Genomic DNA, 13,770 nt, shown 5'->3' with positions numbered 1-13,770 from the left:
AACATCCATGATGGGGTGCATTCGTGCATATATAAAAAGCGGGCTCTCCATCAAATTCGAGTATCGAAACTGCCAACTTTATTGAGCAGGAGATGGATCGGGTAAAAGGCAAAGTTTGCGTGACTGGGGCTTCCGGTTTCCTGGCTTCTTGGCTGGTTAAACGCCTTCTCCTGTCTGGTTATCATGTCATTGGAACAGTTAGAGATCCAGGTATGTTTCCATGCATCTTCGACTGATCAATCCCTCATTCATTTGCCTTCATTTTATTTTGTCTAGCTATAAATCGTCTGTGCATGGCGCGGGGCAGGAAATGAGAAGAAATTAGCGCACCTCTGGAGGCTGGAAGGAGCCAAGGAGAGACTCAGATTGGTGAGGGCTGAACTATTGGAAGAGGGCAGCTTTGACGATGCAATCATGGGCTGTCAGGGTGTCTTCCACACTGCTTCTCCCGTAATAAAACCTTCATTTGATCCAAAGGCATGCTCTTCGATTTTTGGCCTATTGAAGTTAGCAACCTGCTATAGTTACAATCAGTGAGACTTGAAGTTAAAAAGACTAGGGAACTAATTTTCCCAGCAGCATTGCTGATTTTTCCTATCCTGGAACTCTCTTGACTTCCACACCAGCAGTAATGTTGCATATATATTTACTACTATCACAGTATTTGCATGGTGTGTTGCTAGCTAGCCATAATTAGTTCTGCTCGCCTTCAAGGACTTATCAACATCAGGGATAGGCTATATTATTTACACGTATATACCGCCACTTCACAATATACATGTACCTAGGCCACTATCTCTAGTTTTCTACTTCACATGAGACGAAGAGAACCAAAGTGAACTAAACAAGCATGGTAGCAAAACAATTCACTATTTATGATCAAATGGCTTAATGGAAATCGAAAATCTTGAAATATTTTTTTTCCTGGATGGGATATTGTTTTCGTTTTCCACATCAGGCAGAAATCCTGGAACCGGCTGTGAAGGGCACAGTGAATGTGCTACGCTCATGTAAGAAGAACCCATCTCTGAGGCGTGTAGTTCTAACATCGTCTTCCGCAGCTGTGAGGGCTAGAAATGATATTGACCCAAAAGTACCCCTTGATGAGTCATCTTGGAGCTCTATCGAACTCTGTGAGATGTTGCAGGTATCATTAATTCATTTAAATTTGCTCAATTCTCAATATGTAGTTCAATGAGTTTGCCTCAAATTACGAGTGCCTTGGGTCTGCCAGAATCAAATTTTGGTTGATGGCTTGACCGAAGAGCAAAGCAAGCCAATATGCAGCACAAAATTCTGTCCATTGTTTTCTCTATTTCACAGTTTCTGCTAACTTGACTTAAAATACATAAAAAGCTAACAGTTTCTTCCTGAACATGACAATGGGGGTGCATTACAAAAGATTTGGTACGCTCTATCAAAAACCCAAGCTGAGAAAGCTGCATGGGAGTTTTGCAATGAGAACAAGATTGATCTGGTTACCATCCTTCCCAGCTTCGTTCTTGGACCGAGTCTGCCACCTGATTTATGTTCCACTGCATCTGATGTCCTCGCCTTGCTGAAAGGTATTGTAACAAGACCTGGTGCATTTGGACCTTTCTGAAGCCTTACTTCAAAGAACGTTTCCTAATAGAATACAAGGGTTTCTTATAATTTATCTCATAATCATCAAGACTGGTTAACGTATTCATCTATACAAACAGGGGAAACAGAAATTAAGTGGCATGGAAGGATGGGATATGTTCACATTGATGATGTTGCACTTTGCCATATCCTTGTTTACGAGCATGAAGCTGCAAATGGGCGATACCTTTGCAGTTCAACCGTGATCGACAATGACGAATTAGCAGCAATTCTATCAGCGCGTTATCCATCACTCACTGTACCAAAGAGGTTTTGTCTTTCTCAACTCACCATTACCTGCAGAAAGCGACTAAGCATAAATAAATTGGATGTGGCTGAATTTCATCTAAAAACTGTTTTTCTTTTTAATGGAAGCATTTAATTAGTACCATTGGGCATATTTTAACGAGAGAAATATGCCTCAAATAATTAAAAAATGCTAAAAAGACTGGACTTTATTTTACTTGTGTAAGTGATAGAACAACCCCGAGATGATTTAATGTAAGACAAACTATGTATTTGAAAGCAAATTCATGGCCAATCTTATAGGATTTTGTATTTTACAATCTTTTACTACTACTACTACTACCACCTCCACTGCTTAACCTGTTGCTGATTATTCTAGTACTTGTAAAAATTTCAGATTTGAGGACGTAGACAGACCGTACTATGAATTCAATACCTCCAAGATAAGAAGTTTGGGGTTCAATTTCAGGCCCATTGAAGAAATGTTGGATGATTGCATCGAGTCACTGGTGGAGCAGGGCCATCTGTCTCTTCAGTCTGGCTACCAGAGTCCACTTTGTTAATCTCAATTAGCAATCTGCTACCACATGTCTGCCTGGCAGTTTGATGTTGTTCCAAGTCCTATGAAATAAAATGTTAGTGCTAAAGGGAAAAGGTTGGCATTCCACCGATTAAAAAGCCTTTCATTGGTAGAGGAAGAATAAGAGAAGTCCATTTTACTACGAGGAATGACATGAGCACTTTATCACTATATATTTTTTTTATTGGATAAAACTTTTTCACGAACACTCTTAAGTTGGCCAAAACCAAATAGTAGTAGCAGTAGTTGTGGCATTATTATTAACGTGCAAAAGGGAACAGACAAGGGTAGAGCAAGTGACAGCGAGAGGAAGGTTTCCTCTTCAAAAATTGTTGGAATATCACGTGGGCGATCCACAGCCACCACGAGGCCTTGAATACCCCCAAAAACACTTACATAAACGGGGCAACCATCCATGCGGCTTGCAAGTGCTCGTGTGGCTGAAACTTCTGCCACGTGTGCAACACTATTTTGGCTCAATGGAGACCCCATTTTTCTTTGGCTTGGCTTGCTCCTCTCCTGAAAATCACCACCAACACCCCCAAGCATCCTCGTCGTTTCCGTTTTAACATAAAGAAGGAAAGAGAGAGAGAGAAAGATCATAGAAAAGATTGATATATGGGTGATTTTCTTGACATCATAAAGCTGATTTCTTTTCTTTTTTGGCCAAACAACAGTATAAAGTTGGATTCAGGGACACTGAATCCCGCATATCTAATCTGTAATTCCCCTGTTTGTACGATCCCTCGTTCCAAGTCGGCATGATAAATGAAGTTGCAGGGGTACTTGCCCACGAAGTACTTCTAATGTTACTTAACATGCAATACCCTCGAAGTTGCAAGGCTTGTTTTTACCAAGGGTAACATCTACTAGTATATTAGGAATAAATTTAACCACCCAAAAGGAAGATCATCCACGAATCAAATCAAACAGTTTTCAAGAACATGACCCATAGTTGGGAACCGTGACTATGTTCTCATGTCTTACTTATTTCTGCATGTTCTGATGGCTATGGTTCTGGTTCTTTTTCTGTTGTTAGTGCAGGTTTTTTGGGTTCAATTGTATATCGGAAAGAGATCCTCTTATGTTTTTGCAGGACAGGAAGGGGATACTGGTGTTTTTGCTACCAGTTTGTGAAGAGAGGGTCAAAACTGATCTCCCATCAGTCTTCGACTCCCTTTGATTGTGTATGGATTCCCTCTTTGAAGTGAATGGTTCTTAATTAATTTTCCAAAAAAAAAAAAGAAGAACATGACCCATAACGTAGGTCCTAGGATGGACATGGTTCCCATGTCAATTAGCTGGGAGGAATCTTGTGTGAGAAAATTAAATGGTGAGGGACAGCATTTTTGTGATCCTTGGACCGTTTATGAGTATTTAGATCAAGGAACAAAAGAATGGTTTAGGCTTTGGTGATGGGTTATGTCGCCAACGGTCTATTTGATTTTATGATGATGGGCTATCGAACGTGGATGCTAACAAAACCGTACCAGTTTCCACCATGCTGTGGTCCTTGATCTTGTGATGTGTTCATTTTTGCTGTCACTTCTATACAAAATAATTATATGCTCATATCCTCCTTAGGGGACAGAACAAAATTCTTTAAAAGTGAAAGCGAAATTTATCTTCAAAAATTGCCACATTCGGGACCTTTGCAGCCTCACAAAGCTGATAGTGTTTTCTTGTTTCTGTGACTGAGCTTGATGTTGGTAAATTTTTTCTTCCTGAAGCAATTGTGACGATGCGGAAATGAATTTGGATAAAATAAAAAAAAAGAAAGGATGGACATCAACGACTTTGATGCAACCGTACAAAACAGCATCTGTAAAATCTAAGGTCACGATGGAAATTGGAAAGCTATGGGACCTTTGGGGGTTTTATGTTATCTCATTTGGAACTTGGAAGTCCTATTTACGAAACGTTATCCTGCTATTGACCAGTTTCCTTTTCTTTACACCACATCCAGCAGAAACCAGAGCCAGAAACTTAGAAGGCATGTTTCTTCATGCTGTAATAGATGTATAGAAAAGAAACGTGTTAAAGGGATGACTTTTTATCAGGACCCTGGAAGCTTCTGGGTGCGTTCAATGCCATGGAAGAGAAGTGGCACTGGCCCCATTGCTGTTAAAGTGCTGCAACTTTGAACTCATTTTGATCAGAAACTGTTGGAGATTGCTTTCACCCTAAATTTCTGCTGCGCAGGTCCTTACCACAGTTTGTTTTTCTTCCTTGATTATCATCATCTGTATCTCTTTTTCCTGTTAACCTCAGGAGTTGAACATCTTTGATACCTAATGCTTACTTTCCATATACTAGAACCTTTCTTGGTACTTACAAGGGTGCAAAGTCTTTTCAATTATTTAAAGTTCATACTGTACTGAATCTTTTTTTTCTATATTTAGATTCTGACAATTTCCGTTCAATCATTTGTTAGATTCGGAACGTGTTTTACTAGAATTCTACCTTCTACTTCTAGAGTTTGATGTTTATTATTGTTAAGTGTCAAAAAGTAGGTCGATTACGGATTGCAGAACACTTCACCAGACTTGATCTTTTCTGCATATCCTGTTAAAGATTTTGAAAGAAGTTCAGCTGCATTTTTCCTAGTAAAGTTTCTGTTTCTAGCTGTTCAAATCATGGTAGCTGTGTAATTCTTCATATGCGGTAGAATTTGTAAGCAAATACAAAAAACCATATAGAGATCATTTTTCAGCTCTGAATTCTAGTTGTGAGAGTCATTTATATTAATTCTCAGTAATATGATGGTAGATACAGAAGTACTTTGACATAAAGACCATTTCTAACTTGGTAATATATGCAGCCTCACCTGCATACACTGGAGAGAAGTTGGAAATGGAGAAACCAAAGGCCGGGGGCTTGCAGGGGTCATCTGCCTCTCATTTTAAATCCTCAACATCATCGGGAAATACTCAATCAACCAGTCGAGAACAACAGAGATCAATCGAGGTTTTTGAATCAGCAGGTACTCAAAATGTTGGACAATCTAATGATACAATTGAGGGTTCTAGTACACAAGCCCATGTGGAAGAGGAAGGATTATCAATGAATGTCACCTCTTCTGCAAGGAAGGAGCCTGTGGACAAGTGGATGGCTTTTGGAGGAGAGGCTGCCAACAATTCTCAGATCATAAGTTTTGATGACTCCATAAAAAACTTGAATGGGGCTAGCGCAGCAGAGAAAGATTCAAATGGACAGTCTTCTCGTAGAATTTTAACTGAAGCTAGCATAGCTAAAAGGACTGCAGAATGGGGTATTGCAGTGAAGTCAGATGTTGGAGAAGGTAGTTTCCAAGTGATTGGTAGAACAATAACACCGTCTGGAGAAGGTTATCATAACAAGAACTCATTAGAGAAATTTGCAATGGACTCCGAAAGGACATCAGGGGAATCATATCATGGATTGGAGGTCTTTCCCAGGGTGTCACAGGAGCTGAAGGATGCTCTGGCAACTCTGCAGCAGACTTTTGTTGTATCTGATGCCACCAGACCAGACTGCCCTATAATGTTTGCCAGCAGCGGATTTTTCAGCATGACTGGTTATTCGTCAAAGGAGGTCATAGGAAGAAACTGGTAAGTTCATGCTTTTAAATATGTAAGGAGGCTGTTGGGAGCCGTTCCTAAGGGACAAACTGCATCATTTTGCAGCCCAAAATCATTGCAATTTTCTATTTCTAGTCACAAGCAACAGCATACGGCCACACACTTGTCTGAATTCAGTTAATAAAAATAAGCCCATGTACATCCATCTCACATCACATGGTATTGTTTTCTTTCCTTTCTTTTTGCCGAAAATCACATGATAATCATCTTAATTGAACATAAAATTGGCATTTTTCCTTACTTTTTCAATACCACCCATGAGAATTAAGAATCCAAAAAGATAGTGAAGAACAATAATACAAGTATCCCATTTGAATTGACAATTGTTGTCTTCATCCAGCTATTTTCCTAGGGCAGTGTCAATGACAAATGATTGATTACAGATCATTTTTACTTTAGTAAAACTATCATCTCAAGTACCATACATCCTTAACTGATAGACATTTAGGTTTTCAATTTTGATGAATCTCTAAAAATTGAGTAATGCAATCATTATCGTCCCCATATTTTGTTTTTGGTTTTGCTGTTTCTTTAGGAAAAATACTAGTAATAAAATCTGAGAGTTGAGGGTGTTGTGCAGCCGCTTTCTACAAGGACCGGAAACAGACAGGACAGAGGTTGCCAAGATTAGAGATGCAGTTAAGAATGGAAAAAGCTATTGCGGCAGGCTCCTCAACTACAAGAAGGATGGAATTCCTTTCTGGAATCTTCTCACTGTCACCCCCATCAAAGATGATCATGGAAATACTATCAAATTCATTGGGTTAGTTTTCCTTTTATTTATTTTTTATTTCTTTTCTTCAAATTATCTTCATGTGGTATACTTAAACTGTATATTCTTTTTCCTAATGCATAGTATCTGAATGCTGTTTCTCCAGAATGCAGGTGGAGGTCAGCAAATACACAGAAGGTTTCAATGAAAAGGCCTTGCGGCCTAATGGACTGCCCAAGTCGTTGATTCGTTATGATGGTAAACTGTACTTAATTTGTTGGGGTATTTTATAGTGTCTTTAAGTTTTGTATGTAATAAGTCTACATTTTGGAACAGTTCGTCAGAAGGATCAGGCTCTAGATTCCATCACAGAGGTTGTCCAAACTTTGAAACATCCTCAATCTCACACTCGGACAATAAGTAATGATGCCAGCAACAAGCTTGAAGACAAGTTCAACCTTGATTACCTTCTGCCTAAATCTGCTGAAACTGAAAACGTTAGTACCCCTGGGAGATACACTCCCCAGTCAGACTTCAGTACTGGTACTCCTATACAAGAATTTGGCAAGAAAACTAGAAAATCAGGACGCATTTCTTTAATGGGGTGAGTCTTTTTCACCTTTTTCTGTTTTTAGACTGATGCTAAGTGTACATTTCCAAGGACATTGGCAGTATCACACATAATCAGCATTATGCTGCCCCAATTATTTTTCTGATACATCACATTTTCCTCCAGGCTTAAAGGCAGGTCGTCCAGCTTTGCAGCCAAGCAGGAAACAGAACCAATTATTGAACCAGAGGAGTTAATGACCAGAGACATAGAACGCACCGACAGTTGGGAACGTGCTGAAAGAGACAGGGACATACGCCAAGGGATAGATCTAGCAACTACGTTGGAACGAATTGAAAAGAATTTTGTGATCACAGATCCTAGACTCCCTGATAATCCCATTGTAAGGAACAGTTGTCAGTATTTTTCTTTTATCACCAACTTAATTTTACTTCAGAAGACATAACTCCAGTAGTCTATTTTCATGAAAACCACAGAACATAATTTTTACGTTCCAAAGTCAAAGCTTACTGCCTTTTCTCTTAGAAAAAAAATTCCATGCTGCTCTACTTTTTACGCCAGAGCCTGCATAGCTTGATTGCACTAGCTTACTAGCATGGATTCATTCTGAAAAATTACTATAATGTTCAAATGTATGCAGATATTTGCATCTGATAGCTTTCTTGAACTGACGGAATATACACGAGAGGAAATCTTGGGAAGGAACTGTAGGTATGAACTTTGTACTACTTTTAATTTCAATATCCAACTACTTCAATGAACTTTCCAGTCCTATGGTTTTTTCCATCGGTTTGTCAGATGAATCATATTAAACCAGCATAGAATTTTCTTCACAGGTTTCTTCAAGGACCAGAAACTGATCAAGCAACTGTCTCAGAGATAAGAGATGCTATTAGAGAACAGAGGGAAATCACTGTTCAGTTGATCAACTACACAAAAAGCGGTTCGTTAAATAAATAAAAAAAAAGAAAAAAGAAGTAAAAAAAAAAAACATGCATGCTTGCAGAAATTTTATATATTTCACTGAATTGTTAAAATTTTATGACTTGCAGGCAAGAAATTCTGGAATTTATTCCACTTGCAACCTATGCGTGACCAAAAGGTGGTTGCAGTACATTTTTCTTTCGATGCAGGAACAGTTACCATTTCAATTTTCAAGTGATTATCCTGCACATACTCTTTTGACCTATTCCTTGTTATTTTACAGGGTGAGCTTCAATACTTCATTGGTGTCCAACTTGATGGAAGTGATCATGTCGAACCCCTACGTAACCGCCTGTCTGAGAAAACAGAGCTAGATAGTGCTAAGTTGGTCTGTAATCATTCTCTTCTTCTAATTATATACAGAGCAAAAATGCAAGTACAGTTGCAATTTTTTAACTTCAGTGGGTTGTTATTTGACGTGTTGACATCTTTTTTATCAGGTAAAAGCCACAGCAGAAAATGTCGATGATGCTGTTCGGGAACTTCCTGATGCCAATTTGGTAAGGTATTCTTTCTTTCTCTTGGAATTATTAATAGCAATGTCTTAACCATTGATGTAAAAGATATTATAACTCAGTTCTTCCCATTGCAATTGAGATATCTATATCTCAATTTTACCTTGATAATGTTGTCTCAAGTTGCATGGACTCCTATAACTTTACACTTGAAATGGAGGAAAAGGATAGATAGAACAAAACATATGCTACTAAAAATACTTGAATATGAAACTAGTTCAGAATTCATTTGTTTTATATAATTCTACCATAAGACTTATCAGTATTTCATGAATGCATATAACAAATAATTATATGATTAAATTTGAAAACAATTAGCTTATGTTATAATAACGGTTATCCAAAATTTGACTTGATTTTTGCATTCTTCTGCTTTAGTTTGAACTCATTGCTATAACCAAAGTATCAAAATTGCCAATTTATAGAAGCCATGTGATGTTAGCTGATGTGACTTTTACATTGCCAAAAAATATTCAGAGACCAGAAGATTTGTGGGCAATCCATTCTCAACCTGTCTTCCCACGGCCTCACAAAAGAGATAGTTCTTCTTGGCTAGCAATACAGAAGGTATCCATCGTGATTAATGCCCTGTAAAACCATTTTCCAAACTGAAATTTTCTAAGTCGCTTAGTTAGACCTACTAGGTATGATACTATCCATTGTAGAGTTTGTTGTCTACCAGGTTCTGATAATGCATGCCTCTCGTTGCTCTCCCTCTTTCCCTGTCCTTTTCTATTTCATCCTTTTGGGTTTCTTATAGATCACTTCTCGTGGCGAAAAAATTGGTCTACATCATTTTAAGCCCATAAAACCCTTGGGCTGTGGTGATACTGGCAGGTACTGCTCTTTCCTAACTTTCTCGATGCTACTGTTAAAGTTGACTGTTCCAACATAGATGTTCTGTCAATATAACCACCATCTTCAGTCAAGTGACACTGAGGAAACAACTCATGCTTACCCCTTGAATTTACTTTTCACAAATGTTTTTCAGCTGCTAATTTATGGCTTCTCTACTGCTTCTGAAACTGTTCACAAATGCTTCCCCTAGCCAGTGCGGATGATGTTAAACCCCTAAACCGTTAATAATATACGATGATATGAATTCATAATTAGTTCTTTTCCATATCAAAATTATGGTGGTAATTCTTGCAGTGTTCATCTGGTGGAACTAAAAGACACAGGAGAATTATTTGCTATGAAGGCAATGGAGAAGTCAGTGATGTTGAATCGTAACAAGGTCTGCTTATTGCTTAAAATTGTTATGCTCGAAATGCATTTTCTATTTGATGTGATTTTATTTGACCCATGAATTGCTATATGCCTGCCTGAAGAAGTTGTGCTTCTCTTCTGTTTACCTTATGGATTATGTATCTGAATGTTCATATAAGCATTTGCATTTGTGATGGATTATTGTCTGATATAAACAACTCTTTTGTGACCAATAAGCGTTTTTCGAAATTTTGAAATTATAAGTAAACAGTTGAGTGGGTGCCTCACTTTGTTCCCTTTACAGGTTCATCGAGCATGCGTTGAAAGAGAAATCATCTCACTTCTGGATCATCCTTTCCTTCCCTCATTATACTCTTCTTTTCAGGTTTTCTCATTTTCATTCCTTGTTCCTCCAACTATTTCACAAGATTTCTGGATACTTAAGTGGGTATATAGAGGTGTTCATCTTATGTACAATTGATTGATGTGCGACTGCTATCACATTAAAGTTGCCATCCATAATTAGTAATCGTAATTATATATTCCTATTTCCCATTTTACGACATGTGCAACATGCTATGTTCTTCAACATGCTGTTAATTATGTTCTTCAACATGCTAAATTGATGCTACTACTAAAGATGTTTCTAGTTTGAAACCTTGAGTTAATTTACTAAATAAAATGAAGTGTACTAACCTTTTCTTATCTCCTCAGACTCCCACACATATTTGTTTGATAACAGACTTTTGCCCTGGTGGAGAGTTATTTGCCCTACTTGATAAGCAGCCAATGAAATTTTTCAAAGAAGAATCTGCAAGGTACACCACCAATTCCTTGCCTAAAAATCACAACAAACATAAATTACATTCTTCCTAGTGAACAGACCTGAATCTCTGCTTGCGGATTTTAATTACCACTTAACAGTGAGTATTGTAAAATGAATTTGGATGACTTGGCTGATGGCTATAGAATTTGATCACTTCACATTATACTCAGTATGGGCCTTGGGGCAGGAATTTTTTAATCACTGGGCTATTTTTTGATCCTAGCATCTTTCAAGTGCATGTTTCTTGTTAGTTTTATGACTGAATTACTGACATGTCTAAATGACCAGGATATCTGGACATTTCTTATGTGTGCAGTTCTTACTACTGTTTTATTGTTTTGCTTTTCCAGGTTCTATGCAGCAGAGGTTGTCATTGGTTTGGAATATCTTCATTGTCTAGGTACCTTGATAAACTAAGAACAGATACATTTGTCTGTATTATTTTCATTTCTTTTTTCAATAACAGAGAGAAAGAAACGTTTTTCTTCTTCTTCTTGTAGCATAAAGAGGAGGAAAATAACAGAAAGACAGAGAGAGAGTGTGTGGTTGCTTTCCATAATCTAAGGATTTCCTGCTTATGCCTCTTCGCTTAGATTTAGGCACCAGTGAACTAATTGAATGCAATATGGTTCAGCAAGCTTGAGTGATTTATGAGATTTAATCAAAAAGAGTTGCAAGAAAGATATCTACTGCTTTTCTGCTCACTGTGCTTTCATTTTTCATGGTTTATGACAGGAATAATATACCGAGACCTGAAGCCAGAAAATATTCTACTCCAGAAGGACGGGCACGTTGTATTAACCGACTTTGATTTATCATTTATGACATCCTGTAAACCCCAAGTATGTGAATTTTGATTTTGCTTGATATTTGGTTAGATGATTCATTTGATAACTAACGATTCTTTTGCATGAGATTAAAGTTTATAACGATTTACAGGTTTTAAAGCATCCCTTGCCTAGCAAGAGAAGGAGATCCAGGAGTCTACCACCTCCAACATTTGTTGCAGAACCAGCTGCACAGTCAAATTCATTTGTTGGAACTGAAGAATATATTGCTCCAGTACAGTGACTCTCTATTCATGCTTAATATTCAACTATTTAACTCAATTCATTACAAATATAACAAAAGAATATGTTTCCTTCCTGTATCTATTTAGATACTTACAGTTCACTTTGTTTCAGGAAATTATTACTGGTGCAGGACACAGTAGTGCAATTGACTGGTGGGCTCTTGGTATGTAAATGGTGAAGACATCATATTCTTTCACTTTTTTCTTTGCAAATGCATTTATCTGCCTAACTTTCTTTCACTGATTCTTTCCTAGCCTAGTTAATATTCTGTTAAACATAACATTCATGGATTTATTTTTGGAATTTTTAGGTATTTTGCTGTATGAGATGCTTTATGGCCGTACGCCTTTCAGGGGTAAAAACAGGCAGAAAACATTCTCCAATGTCTTGCACAAAAACCTCACCTTCCCAAGTAGCATTCCGGTATTTTTCTAATCATTGGTTCGAAGGTCAATCATTCTAATTATACGGTCAATTTCATGAGTACTGTATATCACCCAACACAACTGCTCAGCATGAATTTGAGCCATACATAATACATTCTTATGGATATTAAACTACAATCACTAAGGTCTACTTCACGCAACTTAAGTACTTAAATTTCTGTATTATTCTTTTAACAGAATAAAGTAGGCATCTCCGGATGAATCATGTGAAGTATAAGAACCAGCTTGTGCTGATGTAGTCATGCAGATATCCTCATTTATTTTCTAGCTGCTAACCTAAACATGTTTGGTATTGCAGGTTAGTCTTCCAGCGAGACAGTTAATTAACGCATTGTTGAACCGGGACCCTGCCAGCCGTTTGGGGTCAGCTAGCGGTGCCAATGAAATCAAACAACACCCTTTCTTCCGTGGCATAAATTGGCCTCTAATACGCTGCATGGTAATAGAACCTTTCCCCGACTCTCCTAATGGAGGCAGAACATATTCTGGCTCTTTAATTCTTAGAAACAACTTTGTTGCTGCTTACACTGTTACATATTTGGCTGTTGTTTTATATGCAGAGCCCACCGCCATTGGAGGTGCCTCTTCAATTAATCAAGAAAGATACTCACGCCAAAGATGTAAAGTGGGAAGATGATGGAGTGCTCCTTAGTTCTATCGACATGGATATTTTCTAAAGGTTCATACATATAATCTTTCCAGTTTTTAATTTGTGTGGTTATTGTCATGAGTATTGCTTCATAGTAGACTTACCTCACTACTTGCAATCTTTTGTGGACAGGATGATGTATGGATTATAGTCCACTTTTTCAATATTGATGTTCGTCGACTGAGCAGGTATACTCTTAAAATGGAACATATGCAGTGCATCTACAAACAAGATGACTTCCTAGTGCTGTTTGCAATGAAGCTACCTCTGCTTGGTAAGAGCCATAAATTGGTCCCTCGTGGGCATATAGACTACTTAGGCTGGGTTGATAGGGGGGTACAGCCAAATTGGATGAAAACAGTGTTGAGGGGAAGCGTCCTACCTTGAACTAGGTTACTTGGGTCCACTGTGTAACAGTCTATAGTGGAGCTGTAGGCATGAGTTTGACTCGATGTGTTCTAAATAAAAGTGTTATCAGTTTTTGATTAATGAAAAAGAAAAATCGATCAATCTTTGTTCATATGAATTGCAATTTGTCACGTTTCTTCCCCAATCTTACCCTCTTTTTTTCCAGTAAATAAAAAATAAGTATTACCCATACCTGACATGATTGCTTCGACAAGCCATCAAATGTCTCTCTTCAACAAATATGAAAGGAAAGACGATTCTTTGCACGATCACTCAAATATGAGGCACATCCTTCCTGTTTGACTTCC

The 13,770-nt window shown here is 37.9% G+C and overlaps 2 protein-coding genes across 4 annotated transcripts; both read left to right on the top strand.

Annotated features, from left to right (window-relative positions):
* On the top strand, positions 93 to 3,636 carry LOC18608403 (tetraketide alpha-pyrone reductase 1). Its single transcript, XM_018115166.1, has 7 exons — positions 93 to 210; positions 308 to 477; positions 959 to 1,147; positions 1,403 to 1,565; positions 1,704 to 1,893; positions 2,267 to 2,395; positions 3,358 to 3,636. The coding sequence occupies exons 1-7, from the start codon at positions 93 to 95 to the stop codon at positions 3,395 to 3,397; spliced, it is 999 nt and encodes a 332-aa protein (XP_017970655.1). The 3' UTR covers positions 3,398 to 3,636.
* Positions 4,265 to 13,580, top strand: LOC18608402 (phototropin-2). Of its 3 annotated transcripts, none has more exons than XM_018115994.1 (24): positions 4,276 to 4,663; positions 5,271 to 6,039; positions 6,650 to 6,832; positions 6,948 to 7,039; positions 7,118 to 7,385; positions 7,518 to 7,734; positions 7,993 to 8,063; positions 8,189 to 8,295; positions 8,405 to 8,454; positions 8,560 to 8,664; positions 8,777 to 8,836; positions 9,329 to 9,418; positions 9,612 to 9,688; positions 10,004 to 10,088; positions 10,365 to 10,445; positions 10,775 to 10,878; positions 11,237 to 11,286; positions 11,622 to 11,728; positions 11,826 to 11,948; positions 12,071 to 12,122; positions 12,270 to 12,382; positions 12,704 to 12,844; positions 12,966 to 13,084; positions 13,187 to 13,580. In XM_018115994.1, the coding sequence occupies exons 2-23, from the start codon at positions 5,303 to 5,305 to the stop codon at positions 13,080 to 13,082; spliced, it is 3,030 nt and encodes a 1,009-aa protein (XP_017971483.1). In that variant the 5' UTR covers positions 4,276 to 4,663; positions 5,271 to 5,302; the 3' UTR covers positions 13,083 to 13,084; positions 13,187 to 13,580. The 3 variants fall into 3 exon arrangements, with proteins under 3 accessions (XP_017971484.1, XP_017971483.1, XP_007043127.2); XM_007043065.2 differs by having other exon boundaries at positions 4,304 to 4,651; XM_018115995.1 differs by lacking the exons at positions 12,704 to 12,844; positions 12,966 to 13,084; positions 13,187 to 13,580 and having other exon boundaries at positions 4,265 to 4,651; positions 12,071 to 12,133; positions 12,270 to 12,315.

Source organism: Theobroma cacao, chromosome 2 (genome assembly GCF_000208745.1).
Source record: "Theobroma cacao cultivar B97-61/B2 chromosome 2, Criollo_cocoa_genome_V2, whole genome shotgun sequence".
NCBI classification, from domain to species: Eukaryota; Viridiplantae; Streptophyta; class Magnoliopsida; order Malvales; family Malvaceae; genus Theobroma; species Theobroma cacao.
Note: the sequence above shows the minus strand (reverse complement) of the source record. Positions and strands in the feature narration are given on the sequence as shown.